The sequence below is a fragment of the Colias croceus genome, chromosome 8, assembly GCF_905220415.1.
Source record: "Colias croceus chromosome 8, ilColCroc2.1".
Taxonomy (NCBI): Eukaryota; Metazoa; Arthropoda; class Insecta; order Lepidoptera; family Pieridae; genus Colias; species Colias croceus.
In genome coordinates, this window is record NC_059544.1 from 517,808 (window position 1) to 540,134 (window position 22,327).

At 36.8% G+C, this 22,327-nt stretch overlaps 1 protein-coding gene across 4 annotated transcripts in view; it reads left to right on the plus strand.

Annotated features, from left to right (window-relative positions):
- LOC123693789 (apoptosis-resistant E3 ubiquitin protein ligase 1) overlaps positions 1–20,808 on the plus strand; it is a 37,883-nt gene extending 17,075 nt beyond the window's left edge. For 2 of the 4 annotated variants that reach the window (XM_045639003.1, XM_045639004.1), the window contains exons 3-17: positions 3,380–3,588; positions 3,874–4,013; positions 4,415–4,555; positions 4,701–4,809; positions 5,401–5,588; positions 6,302–6,503; positions 6,813–7,009; positions 7,822–7,971; positions 8,708–8,885; positions 9,896–10,041; positions 10,437–10,580; positions 11,079–11,252; positions 15,993–16,145; positions 16,592–18,138; positions 18,994–19,109. In XM_045639003.1, coding sequence (XP_045494959.1) covers positions 3,380–3,588; positions 3,874–4,013; positions 4,415–4,555; positions 4,701–4,809; positions 5,401–5,588; positions 6,302–6,503; positions 6,813–7,009; positions 7,822–7,971; positions 8,708–8,885; positions 9,896–10,041; positions 10,437–10,580; positions 11,079–11,252; positions 15,993–16,145; positions 16,592–18,138; positions 18,994–19,000 — 3,685 coding nt within the window. In that variant the 3' untranslated portion in view covers positions 19,001–19,109. Of the gene's footprint in view, positions 1–3,379; positions 3,589–3,873; positions 4,014–4,414; positions 4,556–4,700; positions 4,810–5,400; positions 5,589–6,301; positions 6,504–6,812; positions 7,010–7,821; positions 7,972–8,707; positions 8,886–9,895; positions 10,042–10,436; positions 10,581–11,078; positions 11,253–15,992; positions 16,146–16,591; positions 18,139–18,993 lie in introns of those variants that run through there. The other 2 variants (XM_045639006.1, XM_045639005.1) reach the window with 2 other exon arrangements.
- The last annotated feature ends 1,519 nt before the right edge of the window (positions 20,809–22,327 follow it).

Below are 22,327 nucleotides of genomic sequence, written 5' to 3' on the forward strand. Positions count from 1 at the left end.
TTGTCGAAGTATTAAAACTTCTCAGTTGTTGTGTTGAGAATTGTACCGTTGGAAGTTATAAGCAATATTTCAAACAATATTTGGAATTTATACAAATACCCTCTAGCTCAACTAACAGTTTCAGTAGTTGTTTCATGAAAGAGGAAACATACATCCATCCTCAAAAACTTTCGAATTTATAATATTAGTAGGATAGCATATCCGAGTATTATGTTGATGATTTTTTTATGTTTATAATGTTTCATAGTATAGTAGATCTAGTTACACACTATACGGGGATATCAATCTTTCATTCTACAATGCTCTAAATGCATTTTTACTGTTTCGCCAAATAAAATAACAAAGAAAATAGTCAAATATATAACAAATAACAATTAATCTTGCAATATTCATTAATGATTACACCAAAGAAGGATAAACCGTTCATACATTTCATTATCATTTAGTCTGCAAATAAGCTAATAGCCAAACTCATGAAATCTCAATGCTAAAAGCTAACGTACTTATAGGTAAAGAAGAGCAAAATTATGGCCCGCTTCAGTATTCATGTCGATTGAATATTTTATAGAACAATCGCTTTCTTCATTATCCCCCCTTCCCCCGGCCCTGGCTGTGGGATGGAATGGCAAACTGCTATTCTTTCTCATTTTGTTTCCGTTTTTGATTATGCCCCGTTTTGCGTTTTATTCAAGATGGTTCGGATATTTGGAATTTAATATCCAGTATTTGAATTGCCTTTACACATAATAATGTAATCTTAATAGCTTCCTTTACTGTATTGATCCCTTTTTGAGGTAATAACATTTTTATTGGTGTTGTATAGTGAATTGTTAGATAAATAAAGATTTTCATAATTATTTTTGAAGATCTACAGGATAATTATCCTTGAATCTAAATCTTTTATCATCATCTTAGTTTTAATTTCTATAAGAAATCAATAAACAGCTATTAGGTACCTACAAATCGTTACATATAGAACTGCGTTTCAACAATTGCATTGAGCACTCAATCAAGCTCACCAAGTTAATGCAGTTGGTCTAGTCAATATTGAAGCAACCTAACTAGTTCTGGCCAGAATGACCTCTATTTCACTGTGTCCCATGCATTATATACTAAGGTGTGCAATAGTTATGCATAAGGTCATAAACTCATAAGTGACTATAGGTAACTATTGCATCAGGTAAAATTTTACCCGTAAAACATTTAGCAATCAACTTTTAATCAAGAGACGTGTAGGCAATATAGGCTATATCCTGCCCAATGAATGGTGTCATCTCATTGGTATGAGGTAGAACTGCTCCTGGTTGTATTTTGTTTTTGTTCTGTTCTATAGATGATTAATTGAGAAGTGATTAGTGAAGTAAAGGGCTTTTTATCCAACATAAAACTTGAATTATAATCCTATAAATTTTTTTCATAATCCTAAGGTCTTAATGACCTATTGTTAGTTTTATTTTTGCAACAATAAAATCGCGTGATTCAATTTCAAATTTAATTTATCGTAGAAAAATGTTGGTGCAGGATTCAGAGTTCATGAGTTTCTTATTATATAAAATAACGATTTTCGTGTCTCTCAACTTAGGATATTTGTACGTGTGTACTGTATTTAATCTTCCATTTTAGAAAGCCATTAAAATTTTCGTATAAAATGTGTAAGCATATTATGAAAAGCGATGGATACAAAATTCTTTAGGCATGACTCTGCAGACATTATGTTACAGTCAATTTCGTTACAATTTATCTTCATATTCGCCCCAAGGGGCAGCCCCGGCGCGAATTCTAATGTACATCCATTATTCTTGTTGGATTTTGTGTTCAATTTCACTTTTATATTATAATGATAATGATGATTGCGCTTGAAACTGGATGGTAAAATGAAAAATGCTTTGAGATACAATACCTAGTACATTAACCGTTGTTAATTTTCTGTATAATATTGTAGCCTTGTAGGATATGTTTTAAGGAAACACGGAAAGACGCGCCAGCTATGAGCTAACATGATGCCTTATGTAACTCTAGAGTTCGTTCGAATTGACGGAATATTATAGGATCTCGGACAATAACGATGCTAAGACTTTCAAGGTGTTATGTTCAGTTTTGGGTGCAGTTTATATTTCACATTTTTATTTTTGGTTTTTCAGTCGTTTTTTGCTTACGTTTTAGCTTAGATAAAGTTGGTCCGTTAAAAATATCCAAAGCATTGTACGATCTTCATAAAGCGCTGAACCCGACGCGTCGAGTTTCATTTCATTTCATACAAAAAGTCTGGAAATAAAAACGAAAAATAGAAATTGCAGACTCACCTTAAATAACACTTATTCATTTTAATTGCGAAGTGATTTTAGAAAATATAAAAAATTTCTGGAATTTTAATTAAAATTTCGCTAATGGAATGTTTGTGGAATTTATATAGCTATTGTGTGCTGGTGCAAAATATACTATTGGAATATTTGGTTATTTAGTATTTACACAGCTGCTATTTTCAATGGCAAAACCGATGAAGTTGTTAAAATTATTATTCATTAAAATTCTGATATTATCAATGATATTTCAAAATGAAAATTTAACTAGGATAAATAAACCGTTTATTTAGGATACATTAACAGATTTTAATAATTTAGAAAAAACAGAATAATTAAATAGAAAAATCCAATTCAAAAGAATGGAATACTCATGAAATAAAATAAGATTTATGCCTCTGAATTGAACAGAAACCGTCACAAAAATATATTAAAGTTCTCTATCACTGACCAACAATAGAAAGCTAACAATACGATGCACTTTCCGCTCTAAATTATTCAACTAGCGATCTAAAAGGATACGGCCCCAAATTCGACCTACGTTAACCCGATTCACCTGAAATTCACGCGCATGATGTCACTGCCCATTTAGCTAATGGGCTTTTGGTTAGGGTTAATCTTGTGTGTCGACTGATCTATGAATAGAAATAATGGGTAAGCCCAATAATAGGGTGTATTTGGAACTTTAGCGTATTATTAATGGGATAAGTTATGACGGTTATATTTCTTGCAGGATATAAATTTTGCTCGATAAATGATTTTCGATGTATTGAGTTCGGTTGTTTTGTTCTTTAAAGACTATGGGGATGGAAAATTATGGTTAGACTGTATTCAGTTCGTCGAAATCTGTTAATTGATTGTTTTAAGATGGTTTTAAAGTTCATAAAAATATATTTGAAAATTGAAAAGATACAAAGCGTATCTTAAATATTTTGACTAATTTTTTATTTATTCATTTTACGACGGCATATTTTTATTTCATTTTTTTAAATTATCAATCCAGACCGAACGGTTAGTTGTATATAATTTAGAATTATTTGAAAGCATACTATAATTGCCTCCATAATTTTTCGTTTCAGGCTACTTAGCCTGGATGTATCCTCCTTAGAGGATGTGTACTGGCTGGAAGACTCCATAGCACGCCATGTCATAGACTCAAAGGACTTTAACGCGTGGTCTCTCGCGCGGCAGAGTCTGCCAACTGGCAAGGATGAGTTGCAAGCCTTAAAGAACGAACTGTGGAACACTGTGGTCAAAAACAGTAAGCACCAAGACGCTTGGACGTGGGGTGAGCTGATAGATAATATCATAGATTGTACTTATTCACATACGCCTATAGCTTTGCGGCTTATTGCATTCAAAAATTATAAAACACTTTAATAGATTTTGGCTATGGGCAAAAATCCAATTGTTATGCTATTAAAATTTCATTAAATCATGGGAGCTTACGTACTATCTGGCTTAAAGATTCATGATCTATTTCTGTTTAAGATACATCAGTCGAAAAATTAAGAAAAGAAGATGATGCCAAACCTAAATATCAAATATTTTACGATAGTAATAAAAATTTCAGGAGGGATGTTAATAGTATCGGTATCAGTATGTGGGCTGGTGACGCTGGCCGCGATGACGCAGCCGTCGCTGGCCCCGGAGGCGAAGCACTCGCTGCTTCAGTACGTGACGGGGAAATATCTGCACCCACCCAGTTGTAAGGTATTCTGTTACAAAGGGTGCTTGTGGTTTTAACACGTAGTCTTGAAATTCAGTCAATAATTATCAGTTTTACGCAATTAGAATGAAATTGAATAATAATATTAATACTTGAATAATAATGCAATTAACAAAGTCTAATGGATACTTCAAAATTGATGTAACTGAACTACTGTAATAATCGTATAGATTGATTGAAAGAATGAATGAAAGTTTTTATGGCAAGAAAATTTACAAGTAACAATTATAGTTAAAACTGCTTCTACTAATCTTACAGATTAACAAACTGCAAACACGAATTACTGTGAAAGCTTTTTTACTACGAGATGAAAAATACATTGGTTAATGGTGTGGTTTTCTGTATAATTTTTGCTTAATTTGTTCAATAAACACACTTTTTCCAGGTGGAATGGGGTTGGGAAGAGCCGCAATCCGTCGGCGAAACAATGTGCTTCACAGTGCACTGCTACCAGCGCAACGGGCACCCATACCCGATCTGTGATACCGATGATTTAGCCGTCCACATCTCACACGGAACTAGAAAGGTATGAAAATACGTCTTGGTGTCCCACAAGGATATGCATTTGGTCCTATGCTATTAGTATTATATACCGTTGATTTTCCTGTAGTATTGAAGTTACATTTTGAATACTGTGAAGTTTTAAATTAGCAGAAAATTAAAATTTGTAGGTTACAGCAGTAGTGGAGCTGGGTTCAGGACAGCCAGCATTAGCGCATACCGCGAGAGTTAAGTTCACAGTTCGAACCGCTGGTGTTTACGTTATATCTATTTTGATTGGTAAGTTTGCAAATAATATTTTCATAGTTAAAACATTTTATAAGTAAAATTAATTATAGGATTGGTAGCAAGATGAATACTAAAGTGTACTAAAAAAGAACAGTAATTGAAAAATATATAAACATTTTCAGTAAATCTACCTATAGTATTGTCATTCTTCTCAATGCTAAAAAATGTAAATGATTGCTTGATAAGAAGATGCTCGTAATATCAGTATTTTTTGGTTTGACAAAGGCATTTGATTTTGTTAACCATGAACTATTGGATAAGTGCGAAAAGTGTGAAATTAGTGGCATTGCCCTTGATTTAATCAAGAGTTACTTACCTTATTGTAAAATAGTGTGTAGAAATCTTAAACAAACAATAACTATTTTTAATCATCTTATGAAGTATACATGTGGTGTGCCACAAGGAAGCATATTGGGACCTTTACTATGATATGTGTGGGTACTTTCTTATTCTCAGTGGTTTTTTGCCGCACTCCTCAAACAATGCAAACTAATACTGTTAGCGGGCTTACACATTCTGTTTGCAATTTTGCTTAAAATCGTCGTTAATATATCCGAGGATACAAACACACTTGTGGTTTAGGCGGCGTGTCAGCCGCCGGCGGGCCGTTCCGCAAGTGGTTCGTGGCGGGCGGCGTGGCGGCGGGCCGCTCGCGCGTGAACCGCGCGCCCGCCGCGCTCGTGTGCGCGGCGGGCCGCCCGCGCGCACTGCACGTGCACCCGCGCGACCACTACGACAACCCCGCCACGCTCGCCAACAACGACGCGGAGGTGAGTGACACACACCGACTCGTGTTAGCTCTGTAAAGTGATGAAACATTAACAAAATTAAAAAAAAAAAAGTGTAGCATTCGGGGACTGCCGCGGTAAAGCTGGTAAAGCTACATGCTATGCCTTCAAGCCACACCTCCGCCCGTCGGAGTGGGGAGCGTGAGGTTTTTTCGTTACGGAATTTCTCGGTTCGGTCCCCGCGCTCAAGGCCCGCGATAGAAGCTATGCAATAGCTTAAAAACAACGCCAAAATTTGTTGCTAATTAGTTGCTATAATGACGATTTTGTTACTCAACCCGATCGCTAAAAATCAGCAACAGTTTAGCTTTACATAGCGTGAAGAAATCGGAAAAAGGGATGGATAATTGGATAAATGCAGCTTTACAGACCTCTTGTTCACATTACATATATGCTAACCGACAAATATTAAACATTCAACGACACAAACTCTACGACAAAACACCAGAAAAATGAAATCACAGAAACACCCCCCACAAACCACATTCATGGTACTACTACGTACCACATATATAATCATATAACACTAGACAAGGTTTTCTGACAAAAACTTTTCACCTAGAAATAATATTGATTTGTTTTTAATTTGTTTGATTTCGGTTGTCTTCTTGGTGTTCCACAAGGTTATGTACTAGGTCCGGTGCTATTTGTAATATAGATAATTAATTAATTATCATTCTATAACGATATTTCAGGGGTTTTCAATAGAAATAAAGCCCATTGGTGGAGATTCAGGAGAAGAGTCCCTATCAGCAGCTGCACAGTTTGAATACGACAGCGTGAACCAGCGTGTCAGCGTGACGCTGTGCTTCCCTCGCGCTGGCGTGTTCCGAGCTGCTATATATTATGAAGGCGTGTTGTTACATAATGGACAATTCGACTGTATTGTGCTCACTCGTAAGTATCTTTTTGAATTGATAAAAATAAAATATCTAAGAGAAATACTTCGGCATGCTTATATGTATGTGTTAAATCTACAATAAATGTCATATTTTATAAATTTACTTTCTTTCATATAATATGTATCTTGTAACTTTTTATTCCTTGTAAGTTCTTAATTATTGTCATTATTAAAGTGTGATAAACTTCAAAAGTGAAAACTAAAATTTTCGTGACACTTACACCGATGTACTTTGTGTGAAACTATAGTAAGTATAGCAATAAGATTCACAACATTGATACTGACATTAAGAATTTTCACATCAGCAAGCGACGCAGCGACAGTCCAACGGCAACTATCCTCCAAGCGGGCCACGGTCTCGTACGAAGCGAAGCTGCTGTCGCCGGGCAAGCAGCGCCGCGTGCTATGCTGCCTCAGCCCCAAGCAGCTCATCATCAAGGATTACGTGCTCAAGATCATCCCCAAGAGGATCACGTCGTTTCGCGTGTGTCCGTCTACTAAGGTGAGGATGGAAATGTTGTAAGACCTTTACGGTATTACGAAAAATAATTAATTTTAAAAGTTTTGCGAACAAAGTACCAAATATGCATTCGTCGTAATTGTAGAACCCAAATATTTAAGATTATACTTCTGATTAATAGCAATATCATCAATTTAATAAGCTGTTTTGAATATGTTTCCAAGAAAGCTTTATAAAGTTACATTTAGTTGCCTTAAGTTGTTCTTATACCATACAGATTCGATTTATACCACCGTGCAGTTTTTTTTGTATTCCGCATATTCATATTCACAATTTAAATTTTAAAATAACACCCGTAATGTCGTTAATAAATAATTTAAACAATAATGGTTCTAAATAGGAGCCTTGGGGAACACCAAATAATTACTGATCTTTAGACCGATATCAATTAGGCTTAAATGTTTGTAGTCTAAGGCATAAGTAAGACTGCAACTAGAGAACCTGTTCTGAAAAGCAAAAAGTGTCCCTAAGTATTTTATTAGCAGGTGGTGATTTACTGTGTCAAAAGCTTTACTGAAATCTGTGTAAATTACGTCATTATCGAGTCAGTAAAACTTTGCAAATGGTTAAAAGTTTAACTTTTTTTTGTGATAATACGTGATGATAACAACGTAGTGCTAATAATTTTTTACTTTCTTCTCTTACGTCTTTCTAGTGTTTTTCTCAGCTAGTCATATTTTTCTTGATTGTCTTTGATTTCTTTTACTTTTAATAGTATCCATGTTAACTTCCTCTGTTTGCATATCCTTGATTTATTTTTCTCTATCGATGTTAATTGTGTATGTTTGTTCCAGCTGATCGTGGAGGGCCAGCGCGCTGCAGAGCTGGTGCTGGAGGACGGTGCCCAGGCTGCTCTGCGGCTTCACTGCTCGCGCCGCGACCTGCTCGCCGCCACCTTCACGCAGCTGCTCATCGCCAACTGCGGCGGGGAGGACAGCTTCAAGGTGATCTGCTGGGGGGGGGGGGGGGCTGCAGGGGGCGGGCTGCTCTGCGAGACACACATCGATAAAACATACACACATACACATTCGATTAAACCTCCTGACAATGCATTAAAATATTTGTGTCTATTGACATAATACAAACAATTGCTTATTAAATTATTATGACATACAATCGCTTATTAAAAGGTTATGAAAATTTGTCCTACAGGTTTTTTACAAAACATTCATTAACATTAACTGTTCTATTACTACATTGATAGAGTCAGTTATTTTTAGTCTATTTTATGACTAATAAGAAAACTGCCTACTACATACGAAGCAGACTTTTGTTTCGGACACTTTGAGTTTAATTGTTGCGCAAATTTAATTGTTTATCGTCAATTACACGATTAATAACAGAAGTATTAGCGAAGCAACTTATACCTATCAATTTTTGCAGAACAAGCAGGAGTTACACTACAATACAATGTGTAACAATATCTATGTCCCCAGAACAAGCAGGAGTTCTTCTATAACTCGTAACAATGTCTATGTCCCCAGAACAAGCAGGAGTTCTTCTATAACTCGTAACAATGTCTATGTCCCCGGAACAAGCAGGAGTTCTTCTATAACTGGTAACAATGTCTATGTCCCCAGAACAAGCAGGAGTTCTTCTTTAACTCGTAACAATGTCTATGTCCCCAGAACAAGCAGGAGTTCTTCTACAGCTCGTAACAATGTGTACCTATGTCGGCAGAACAAGCAGGAGTTCTTCTACAGCTCGCTGCGGGCCCGGCACTTGCGGCAGGCGCACGACAAGCTGGCGCTGCGCGTGCGCCGCGCCGACCTGCTGCGCTCCAGCCTCAAGGCCACCAAGCACTTCACGCTCGCCGACTGGTGCAAGAACTTCGACGTGGCGTTCCAGGGGGAGCAGGGTGAGCAGCTAGTTTGGATACACTTTCAGTGCACCCAATTATTATATACTAGCTTTTCGCCTGCATCTTCGCCCGCGTTTTCAAAGGAAATCCCGCATAGTTCCCGTTCCCGTGGGATTTCCGGGATAAAACCTACCCTATGTGCTAATCCAAGTTACCCTCTATATGGGTGCTAAATTTCATTATAATAGGTTCAATAGTTTATCAAAATCCTGCGTCAGCACAGCACCTACACACTAAACGTTTAAAGTAAAAGAAATAAATAATTTGAATTTGGACGTAGGTACTTTCTACGACCAGCAGGCCAAGACAAATGACAGACGAATATAATAACGCTAAGGACTAGAAACTGCTATCGCTAATTATTGACATTAGCGTAGGATGTTTTGCAAAGGATTTGGTCACCGTACCAACGACGACGAAGACCACGACCAAAATTCCCATCCAGGTGAAATTTTTACAAAATAAAATAATAAAATTTCCCGTCATTCTTCTACACCGAAAGAAAAAAAAATTCGAGGCCAATTAAAAATAAGTAGTTTTTTACGATTTTCGCCAAAATTCGTAGCAAAACATCACACGCTTATGTCAATTAGTATCGATAGCGGATTCTATTCCTTTGCGATTTGACATTTGTCCCGGCCAATAGAATCACAGTCCTCTATTAAAAGATCGTCAAAAATAGTAAGACGGCGTTATAACATTCACTAAAAACTATTTCGTAGCAAACACTGGGGGAACTCGTAGTAGTATTGTAGCAGTAGTATCTTTATTACGAAACTCTGCCTTGATGATGTAAAAGTAGAGTTTTATATCTAACAATTTTAAACCTGACTGATTATGATTAAGTTGTATATTGCACGTCAATAATTAGCTCAATAACAAAAAAAAACTATAGTACATACTAAATGTTTTTGTGTGTCGAACTATAAAAATAAAACCTTTTAAAAATTTATTATGTATTTCGATTTTTTGTTAATGCTTATTAATAACCAAATAAACACATGCAGGTGTGGACTGGGGCGGAGTCCGACGCGAGTGGTTCTCATTAGTATGCAGTGCTCTGTTCGACGCGCGCGGAGGCCTGTTTGTCTCGTACACGGACTCGCCCGCCGGTCTAGTGCACCCTAACCCCGATCGGCCGCCTCACCTTAAGGTCAGTTAATAAGTAAATACACAAAAAAAGGAAAAAAAAACGCTTGAAATTGTTGTTATAAAGTTTATTTATGTTAATATATATATTATGTACTAGATGTGTAAATGTTTTTGGCGTGAAGGTCCAATTTCGTTAAGTTTTTGTCTCGAAGCACAGATGTGTTTTTGTATAATTTTCCGGCTCGAAAGACCAATTCATTTTTGTGTTAATTTCCAGCTAGAAGGAACATGCGTTTTTCTGTAGATTTTATAGTATCGAAGGACCAAGTTGTAGTTTTTTAATCCGTCCGTCATTCTTGTATAAATTTTTGTTCCGAAACTTGTGCAATTAGGGACAACACCTAATTTATTTGTGTGTGTTCAGCTGTTCAAACCTATTATTTATGTATATATCAGCTGAAGCACTTTGAGTTCGCGGGCAAGGTGGTGGGCAAGTGCCTGTACGAGAGTGCGCTGGGCGGCTCGTACCGCCAGCTCGTGCGCGCGCGCCTCGCGCGGTCCTTCCTCGCGCACATCATCGGCCTGCGCGTGCACTACAAGGTGACACACACACACACACACACACACACACACACACACATTCACTTACACAAACACACACACACACCCCCTCAATACAAAGCGTAGACACACACACACATATCTGCTCACACAAAGTTATATACACACACACACACTCACACAACCAAACATAGACACGCACGCACGACACAACACACACAACACGAACACATAGTGGCTTACACAATCATACACACACAAACTCACACACACTCACAAACACATTCGCATTAAAACAATCAATCCTTATTTGAATTAATGTATGAATTAAAATATTTTTTTTTTAATTTAAAACATTGCACAAACACACACTCACATTCACAACTACACACACTAATACAAAAACAAACATATATTTTGCAATATAGAGCAAAAATTATACGTTAGTTTCCAAATTGCTTCGAAACATATTGATTTTTGTATCGAACTTTTTTTATAGAAACGATAACGTGATGTTTTTTTTCTCTTCACATCTAGTACTTCGAACAAGACGATCCAGAGTTGTATCTGTCCAAGATCAAATATATTCTGGAGACAGACTTGGACGCTGCAGACGCGGCGCCCGAGATTTACTTCTCTGATGATGTGTATGATTCCTCGGGGAAGTTAAAGGAAACCAAGGAATTAGTGCCTAACGGAGCGTCTATACGGGTGAGCTGTTTACTTAAACACTTACTTCTGATTAGCATTATTTTTCAATGGTTAAGCTTGTTATTGTAACTTTTTTTTAACCTTTTGAAGTGAAACTTCTTTAGGCGCGTTGAGGGTAAAATTTTAAGATCGCGTTATGGCAATACCGTCACGTTATGGAGTAAAGCGACGATTTTGGTATCTTTTTTGGTATCTATTTTGTGGACAGCTTCCAGCAGTGCTCTAGTGACCATGAGATGGCTCTTAGCCGTATCGCTAAGTTGGAATGTAGCTTAATGGAAGTGCAAGAGGACAATCCCAAGCGGCAATGCAACACACCAAGTAGTCTTCATGATGAATTAGTTGAATGTGGACAGTTAAGTGGCTCTGTAAACTTTAAAAAAATCAATTTCTCTTCACATAAGAAGTTGAAAAAATACCTTAGATTAAGTAAGTTTATCAAGCGTACCCAATCAATTGTTAGAAAGAGTTCTTTTAAAAATGTAGTTCAATTAGAGAAAGTCAATAAAAATCTGGTTCAAGAGTTAGACAAATATCATAGGGATCTAGAATATTATAAAATCTTGTATGATGTAGAAACAAATGAATTAAAGGAGAAGATAGACTCTTTAAGTCAAATGTTAAATGAAGTCAACCAGAAGTATTCTGCTGCCCAAATGCAAATAAACGAGCATATACAACAGGCAGATGACTTAATTAAGTTGAGTAATGAAAATATGGATCGCTTTGAGTCGCTGACCAATAAATATGTATGTCAGTGTTCAAAAAGTGACAATGAGCAAACGTCGCCCCATAAGCTTGACTGCACAGACATACATAGTGTTAAACCCGTGACAAAAATTTCAACTAGTAAAACTAAACACCTTTCCGAGCAGGAAATTATTGTGTTGTCAGATAGTATTGGTCAGGGTTTTGGCGCTATGCTCAACAATTTAGGGCTTAAAGTCACTAATATTTGCACTCCTAACAGTTCATTTAATTATATAATCAAATCACTTGATCATTTCAGCTTTAATAAGAATAATATTGTAATTATACTATATGGAGATAGTTTAAATATAAAAAATAAGGATATTGATGTAGGATTTCAAAAAATGTTGGAAATTAGTAGTCAGACTAAATGTAAATTTATGTTGTGTACATTGCCGTACCTACCTGGTTTGACACAAGAACAAAATAGATTAATTCATAATATGAATTTAAAATTGTATAATGTAACAAATCATCATCGTGATGCATTTCTTTACTTTGACATTAATTTGTGTATTAAATCTTTTACTTTGACAAAGAATACATTGTATCTGCCATCTAGATATAAGCGAGAACTTGCTATGTTAATAGCATATAATATTAACCAGTCTGGTACATGTTTGTTATCAGACCCTGGATCTACTATAATTTTATGTAGTAGTAATAATAATTATATACACCAACCTTGTGTTGACAGAAAATCTAGCCCTAAGCTAGATTTAAACTAGTATATAAGACAACAGCTAAGCAGACTTTTTCTATTGTACATCAAAACATTCAAGGCTTGGCTAGCAAATTATTAGAAATAGAATTATTTTTAAATCATAATAGAATTAAGGTTTTTTGTGTAACAGAACATTGGCTTAAACAATGTCAGTTGGTAATAAATATTGATAATTATACATTAAAAAGTATATACTTCAGGACATATGCTATTCATGGAGGTTCTCTTATTTTTGTACACAATAGTGTAAAATGTAAAGAACGAACTGACATTGTTAGTCTTTCTGTAGAACGGACCATTGAACTGTCCTGTGTTGAACTGGAGCGTTACATTATTGTTTGCGTTTATAGACCCCCTTCCAGTGACTATAATATGTTTGAGACAGTCATGGAAGAAATATTAAAGCGTTTAAGTAGGAGTAAAAAAAAAGTTATAGTATGTGGTGATTTTAATATTGATATACTTTTACAAACACAAACGGCTACACGAATTGTTAATTTGTTTCAGTCATTTAATCTGTATAAACTTTTTAATGAACCCACACGAATTACACCTACTTCTGCAACCTGTATTGATAATATATACTGCGACTGCTTCTGTTTAGAGAAAAATATTCTCAATACACTCACTTCGGATCACTGTGGCCAGAAAGTAGTTTTTGAATGGGATTGCTTACCTGAATTTAAAAGAATTAATGTTAGGCCTATGAGTAAAAAAGGCATTAATAAATTTAGAGATAATATTAATAAAAACCTTCCCGTACTGAATGATCAATCCTGTAATAATAATCCTTGTGAAATGTTTAAAAATCTTTTCAATTTAGTTCATAATGAATTTGAAAAAATATTTAAAGTTAAATCTTTAAATATTACCAAGGATTTACCATTTAGTAAATGGGCGACACCTAGCATACATAGGTGTAGGATCGTTCTTTATGAGTTATATGGTATGAAGCAATATAATAAAGACCCATCTTTTCTTAGTTATGTTAGAAATTACTCAAAAACTTTTAAAATTGTTTGTTTTACTGCGAAGCGATTGTATATCAGAGATAAAATACGCGAATCGGATAATAAAGTTAAAACAGTTTGGTCTATTATTAATGGTGAAATGGGTAAAAGCAAATCAAGTAATACTATAAAACTTGTAAATAATGACAGGGTTATTGACAAAAGTGCTGATGTTGCGCTTGCTTTTGAAGAATTCTTCAGTAGTGTCCCTGTTACTATTACTAATAGTTTAAATTCGTCTTCAGCACTTGCAGAAACCTTTTTGAGGGACCATGTTGCGGGGTGCAGTACATTATTTGAATTACGACACGTAACTGCTAGTGATATTGTTACTGCCTTTAAGACGCTTAATCTAAAAAATACTTGTGATCTTTGGGGAATGTCCGTAAATTTAGTTAATAATATCATAGAAAATATTGCGAAAAATTTAGCTTTTATATTTAATAAGTGTTGTGACTATGGTACATTTCCTAATTTACTAAAGCTTAGTAAAGTTATACCTCTATTTAAGAAGGGCGATCAAGAAGACTGTAACAATTATAGACCTATCTCTATTTTACCAACATTAAGTAAGGTATTCGAGAAGTTAATATTAAACCAATTGAGTAGTCATTTTGCATCTAATGATTTACTGCACACCAAACAGTTTGGTTTCACAAAGGGGCGCTCAACCACAGATGCTGGGGTTGCACTTCTAACACATATTTATAAAGCATGGGAAAACTCAAAAAATGCTCTGGGGATATTTTGTGACCTCTCCAAGGCATTTGACTGCGTTGAACATTGTACTTTGTTACGTAAACTTAATCACTATGGAATTAAAGGAAAAGCACAGAACCTCATAGCGTCATACCTGCATGATAGGATACAGACTGTGGTTGTTAATGGAGAACGTTCTAGCGGTGCGTCAATTAACATTGGTGTTCCACAGGGGTCAATTTTAGGTCCCTTCTTGTTCTTGGTATATATCAATGATCTTCCCTATTATTTGCAGGATAGGTGTGAAATAGTTCTGTTTGCAGATGATACCTCATTAATTTTTAATGTGGATAGGCATGACCCAAATGTTGACGAAGTGAACAGTGCTCTTTTACACATATCTGAATGGTTTAATGCCAATAATTTATTATTAAATGCCAAAAAAACCACTTGTGTTGAATTTTTACTTCCTAACGTAAAAAAGTTGAACAGAGATATTACCTTGAACGGGGAGGTATTGCATCCTACTGAGTCTACTGTATTTCTAGGGTTAACATTGGACGAGAAACTACAGTGGGGAGCCCATGTCAACACCGCTGCAGGTAAGCTCAGTTCAGCTGCATATGCAGTCCGAAAAATAAGGCAACTCACCGATGAAGATACGGCTAGACTGGTTTATTTCAGCTACTTTCATAGCATTATGTCCTATGGAATTCTACTGTGGGGCAGGGCTGCAGATATAGAAACTATATTTATCTTACAGAAAAGAGCCATTCGCTCTATATATAATTTACGTGCTCGGGATTCACTAAGAGATCATTTTAAGAATACTGGTATCCTTACTGTACCATCACAGTATATATTTAATAATATTTTGCATGTACACAAAAACGCCGACTTACACACAAGAGTAGGAGATAGACACGATTATGGCACAAGGAACAGGAATAGAATTGAAATGCCATTTTTCCGATTAGCTAAAGTTAAAAATTCATTTATGGGTCAAGGTATACGCTTTTACAATAGAATTCCTCACAATATTAAAGAGTTTAGTAGTTCTAAATTTAAAACTTATATAAAAAATGTATTAGTTCAGAGAGCGTACTACAATATTCAGGAATATATGGACGATAAAAACCCATGGAGGGTTGTCGCGTAAAAACCACAAGACAGTTCATTGGCATATTATGATATATTATGTAGTTAGATATAAGTTTCATATATTGTAATATTTACATGATTTTAAAAGAGCAACTATGGAGTTTCTTGCCGATTCTTCTCCATAGATCACTGCTTTCCGAATCGGTGGTAAATGTTAAAATAATTATGTAATGACGATTCGAAAGTGCTACTAAATAGTAGTCTAATTGAATAAATGAATGTTTGAGTTTGAGTTTGAGTTTGAGTTTTGAATCTTGCCAAAGAAGTTTCACTTCTGACACGTGTGCTCGGCACACATGCTCTTTTTTATCTTTGTGAACCTTGAATAGATGAAAATTTATAAGTTAATTTTATTTCATTTTCAATTTTATTGACCTATATTGTCAATATCTACAGGTATCAAACAGCACTAAAATGCAGTATTTAGACGCGTTAGCTCAGTGGCGGCTGGCGGGCCGCTGGCGCGCTGAGAGCGAAGCCTTCCTGCGAGGTCTCACGTTACTTGTGCCAGATAATTTATTGGCTATCTTTGACGAGAATGAATTGGAGGTAAGTCTTATTTAAGCGAAAAATGCATATAATCTTTGCAGGTTGTGCTCGTTCTTAAGGCCGTTCAACATAATATTACACATGTTCTTCGCCATTATTTTTTTAACATTTAAAAAAAAATTAATGTCTAGTCAGACCGAACAAGAGGTTCTTCGAATCGGAGATAAAATTTTACTATTTGAAGAGAAGTTTTTGAGATGTAGAATCTTAATTCCGGCTCGAAGGATCATGGTCCTTCAAGCCGGATTTGTGTAATTTTGCATACTTTTTATAAATTTTAGTTTGTTTTGGTGTTTTTTAGCATTTGAATGAATGAATGAATTTATTGCAAGAAATTTTGCGAGTTACACAGTTTATAAATACTGTATAACTTGCTTAAATGCTTGCTTGTTTTTACTGTTTTTTTCCGGAATTTAGCGACACTTATAACTTGTTTTCGTATATAGTTGCTGATGTGCGGCACGGGCGAGGTGGTAGTGTCGGACTGGCGCGCGCACGCGCTGGTGGCGGGGGCGGGGCGCGACTGGGAGCGGCGCCTGGCGTGGCTGTGGGCGGCGCTCAACAACTTCACCAACGAGGAGCGGGCCCGTCTGCTGCAGTTCACTACGGGCTGCTCGCAGCTGCCGCCCAACGGCTTCCAGGTACGTGGCTGTGGGCGGCGCTCAACAACTTCACCAACGAGGAGCGGGCCCGTCTGCTGCAGTTCACTACGGGCTGCTCGCAGCTGCCGCCCAACGGCTTCCAGGTACGTGGCTGTGGGCGGCGCTCAACAACTTCACCAACGAGGAGCGGGCCCGTCTGCTGCAGTTCACTACGGGCTGCTCGCAGCTGCCGCCCAACGGCTTCCAGGTACGTGGCTGTGGGCGGCGCTCAACAACTTCACCAACGAGGAGCGGGCCCGTCTGCTGCAGTTCACTACGGGCTGCTCGCAGCTGCCGCCCAACGGCTTCCAGGTACGTGGCTGTGGGCGGCGCTCAACAACTTCACCAACGAGGAGCGGGCCCGTCTGCTGCAGTTCACTACGGGCTGCTCGCAGCTGCCGCCCAACGGCTTCCAGGTACGTGGCTGTGGGCGGCGCTCAACAACTTCACCAACGAGGAGCGGGCCCGTCTGCTGCAGTTCACTACGGGCTGCTCGCAGCTGCCGCCCAACGGCTTCCAGGTACGTGGCTGTGGGCGGCGCTCAACAACTTCACCAACGAGGAGCGGGCCCGTCTGCTGCAGTTCACTACGGGCTGCTCGCAGCTGCCGCCCAACGGCTTCCAGGTACGTGGCTGTGGGCGGCGCTCAACAACTTCACCAACGAGGAGCGGGCCCGTCTGCTGCAGTTCACTACGGGCTGCTCGCAGCTGCCGCCCAACGGCTTCCAGGTACGTGGCTGTGGGCGGCGCTCAACAACTTCACCAACGAGGAGCGGGCCCGTCTGCTGCAGTTCACTACGGGCTGCTCGCAGCTGCCGCCCAACGGCTTCCAGGTACGTGGCTGTGGGCGGCGCTCAACAACTTCACCAACGAGGAGCGGGCCCGTCTGCTGCAGTTCACTACGGGCTGCTCGCAGCTGCCGCCCAACGGCTTCCAGGTACGTGGCTGTGGGCGGCGCTCAACAACTTCACCAACGAGGAGCGGGCCCGTCTGCTGCAGTTCACTACGGGCTGCTCGCAGCTGCCGCCCAACGGCTTCCAGGTACGTGGCTGTGGGCGGCGCTCAACAACTTCACCAACGAGGAGCGGGCCCGTCTGCTGCAGTTCACTACGGGCTGCTCGCAGCTGCCGCCCAACGGCTTCCAGGTACGTGGCTGTGGGCGGCGCTCAACAACTTCACCAACGAGGAGCGGGCCCGTCTGCTGCAGTTCACTACGGGCTGCTCGCAGCTGCCGCCCAACGGCTTCCAGGTACGTGGCTGTGGGCGGCGCTCAACAACTTCACCAACGAGGAGCGGGCCCGTCTGCTGCAGTTCACTACGGGCTGCTCGCAGCTGCCGCCCAACGGCTTCCAGGTACGTGAATTTTCTTTTAACCCATTGAGCCCCGAGCGGCCTGATCGGGCCACGACACAATAGATTTTGTATTGTGTCTGTGATCCGGGGCCTGAGTTATTAATGAACTAACAAAACCGGGCAAACTCCGTTTCGCCACCACCGACACCTTTTCTTTGCTATAAACCTCACGGAGCCCGAGACCTCTCCAACGAATGCAAAACCGTGGAAATCGGTTCGTGCGTTCTGGAGTTATAGCGTCAAGAAGGAAAACCCGACTTATTTTTATATAGTAGATAATTCTATATTGCGTTAAAAATCCTACTTATAATATTATAAATGCGAATAAAACAAGTATAACATAAATATATACAAAGCAAAAGTAATGTACATGCCTTATTATAAAATCATCTAAGGGCCGATTTTTCAATGCTTGGATAAAACTAATCCGTCCAATAAAGTATTACACAATAATATTAAAATGTCACGTAAACTGTCAAATATGGGCAATTAGAATACATTTTTAAAATGGTAGTTTTATACATTATTCGACGAATAAGTTTTATCCAAGCATTTAAAAATCGGCCCTAAAGCATAATAAATAGTATTTATAGACGTCATACATTTCAAATACAGTTTATCCCAGTCTTGTATTCAGTTCTAGCGAATTTAAAGAAAAGGTTCCTTCAAATTCGATCTAGGCTCTTTTATATTTATTTTTTTACTCAAAACAGAGCAGGCCATTGATCCAAATTAACCTATTGGTAACCGTAGATGCGGTCGAACGTAAATATAATGTTATAATAAAAATCCCTCTCACAGGACCTAAACCCGCGGTTCCAAATAACCTTCTTTAATTAAAAATTCGTTCCACAGGACCTAAACCCTCGGTTCCAAATAACAGCCGCGCCAACATTCGGCGCATTACCCACAGCGCACACATGCTTCAACCAGCTGTGTCTCCCGGACTACGACTCGTACGAGCAGCTAGTTCGAGCGCTGCTGTGGGCCATCAACGAGGGAGGGGAGGGCTTTGGCATGATCTGAAATACTTATTACACCTATATTTATATGTCTGACAGTAAATTGGACAAAATTATGACCTGAAACGTTATGTCCACAATAACATGTTGCTTAACGATTTTGTCTCTCAAAGGTTCTTAAACAGCTGATTCTGCAACCATTACGTAATCGTCATTAAAAAATATTACTTAAAACGTTATCTAGGAACTCTAAAATTATATGGCAATTGGTAATCGTGCTACTGTGGAGAATTATAATTATTTAAATAGGTACTGTTTGGTTTACTATTATAGCGTCGTTAAATAGCTGCCTTATGATTTGTATAAAACAGAAATAGCTAAAGACCTAGTATAGAACCCTGTGGAACTCCAAAAATGTATTGATGACGTTGTGATATAATTTATAAATGTAAAACATGTGCATTTATTTAATGCATTTCCAATAAGTCATTATCTAAATATAGAACTATCGTTCCTTATTTATAGTTCAATTTATGATTTGTCATGAATGAAAGAAAATTTACTTGAAAAATACTAGACTCAGCTTGAAATTTCAAAATTGTTACCAAAGCGTATCAATCTAGTCATAATTTATTGAAATAACCATTTATTAACTTTTCATTTAATTAAGATCTGTAAATCGTTAAACTTAATAATGTAGATAATTTATATTGTTTTTTTTTATGCGGCGGCAAACCTTTCATATGAAAATTAGTATATTTTGAGATTCCTACCAAAAATGTACGAAGTTTTATTTAAAATCGTTTGTTTAATGTGTTTTGTTATGATATAATATGTTAACAAGTAACTTATTTATTTTATCATATTTTTACGAATATTTTAGCAAATATTTGCTTCATACTTTTACACGTTTATATCTATTAAAAACAATGTAAAACGTGCTAAGACATCGCTATCAATAATTGCGCGAGGAATTGAATACAAGTGACAATAAATGATGTCAAATTAACAGCGAGGATGTGTAAATACAAATCTCGGATGATTGTTAGATTAAGATCTATTCTCAAGTGATATAAACGTACGTTCTAGTCCTATATACATAAGGAATTAAAAAAATCACGATTAAAATATATGATATTGTGTGTATGTCGTAAAAAGGCGGTAAAAAATGACTCGATTATGGAAAGAAGTACTACAGTACTAACTTATATGTATAAGTAGGAGGAACACTCAGAATATGTGACGTAATAAATAATGAGGTGAAATGGGCTTAAATGTCTATTAATAAGGGAAAGTTGTTCATACGGTATAGATAGATAAATAAATAGATCGATATTTTGCTTCGCCTAAATTAAAACCCCATGACGTATAGGTTATCGTTGAAATTAGTTGTTACACGTGACATGGTCCGGGTTCAATTTTATATCAAATCTCTTTTTAATGTTTTATAGCTAAGAGGGCTATAGATACAAACATACAAACTGATTTAATGAAGAATGACACGTGGAGCGATAGAGTGAAGAAATAAGAACCTTGGTCCATAGATTAGAGTAGAGTGTAGAGTAGACAATAGAGTTACAATACGTTGGTTGTATTAGATGATTTATAACTTATTTCTTGTGATATTCTTCAAATTATTTTATTTTTAAATCAAATACAACATAATTTAAATTTATATATTTTTATAATTACGACACTTATTTAATTTAATGTTCCGCACCTAGTTTCTCTTATGTCGTGTATAAATGTATTTTTAAATGATGTGGATGTAATCTCAATGGTTTTATATTTGTGCATGTATTAAAACTTTGCGGTGAACTTATTTAGATGTTTTTCGTGTAAGTACATTTTAAATTTTCAAGTTATTTATAATATCTAATAATAATTTTCAGTGTAAGTAGTTAAAAAATCCTGTGTTTATTTTCTATTCGTTTCTACTTCAGTATGTGTGTAATTGATAGAATCTTAAAGTTATATAATATTATATCGAATAATTTCTTAGTATACATTGATTAATATTAATTTCAAGGTTGTGCTGTGAATACAAAAAAGTAACATTAAAGCAAGTGTATCCAGTTGGGAATTAAAGTGAGATTGTATACAAATAGTTTTTATTTTCTAGCCTAGTTCACGAGCCTACAAGCGAATTTATTTGAATATTAAATTTAATTAGCTTTAACGCACTATTGTGAGGAAGTAATGTATAAAACATGTAAATTATATTGTGTTTATTTTCTCGTGTGCTACCATTTGTGCTACACATTATTTTAAGTATGTCAAAGATTTCTAGTCACTTGATTTTGTTACGAATTTATTCCAATTTCTTCTTGTTATATATGTACTTTTATTTTATACTTTCATGTAAAAGTAGAAAAATGCGTTTATACTAGTAATAGAATTTATGAATCTAGTACACTCTGATATTGGTACGAATATGACTGCATTTGCATTTTATTAAAGTTCTACATTATTGGAAACAATGTTTTTCTTATATTTATTATCGCTTATTATTATGTTTTCTCAATATCGAAGTGTACTAGATTACGATACAATATGGGCTAATATGTGTTAGTCTTCATGAGAAGATTATTTGCAATAAGAAATACTGCCAAGTTATATGAATTGCGAATAAATCAGTTAATAAATATCAATAGCTGTTTAAATTTAAAATCATTCCAAATGTTACGTTGTGGTAGATTGTTAGAATTTTAAGACTGAATAAATAAATTACGGGATAAACTATCTTTTATTTTTATCCCTAACCCTACCTACCTAAACTGCAGTATTCTCTCTATAATCATAGATGTAATTCCTCTCTGAATTCAGAATTTAATATAGAATATGAATTCATAAAGTATGCATACAATTTGTTATTTCACTGTTCCCCATACACAAGCCCATACACATTCAGATTCTTGTGTCAAAAAATACGTTGACGTGCGTTCTAAATTCTGAACCGAAAAATTAAGAATTCGGTAGGGCGAGCACGAATAACATTCGAATTAGTTATTTTTTTTCACGGCAGAGGCGCTATTCAAATGCTCTCGTCGAAAATACTTGGAAAATACGAATAGGTACTTTGAGGTTTGGTGCCCACGCACATTTTTCTGTGCATTTCAATTCCAAAACACACATCGGTCTTTCGCAACTTTCATTATGTCATTTTCTACTGAACCAATTTGCATGTAATTTGGTCTAGAGATATTTTGATACCCGATGAAAGGACA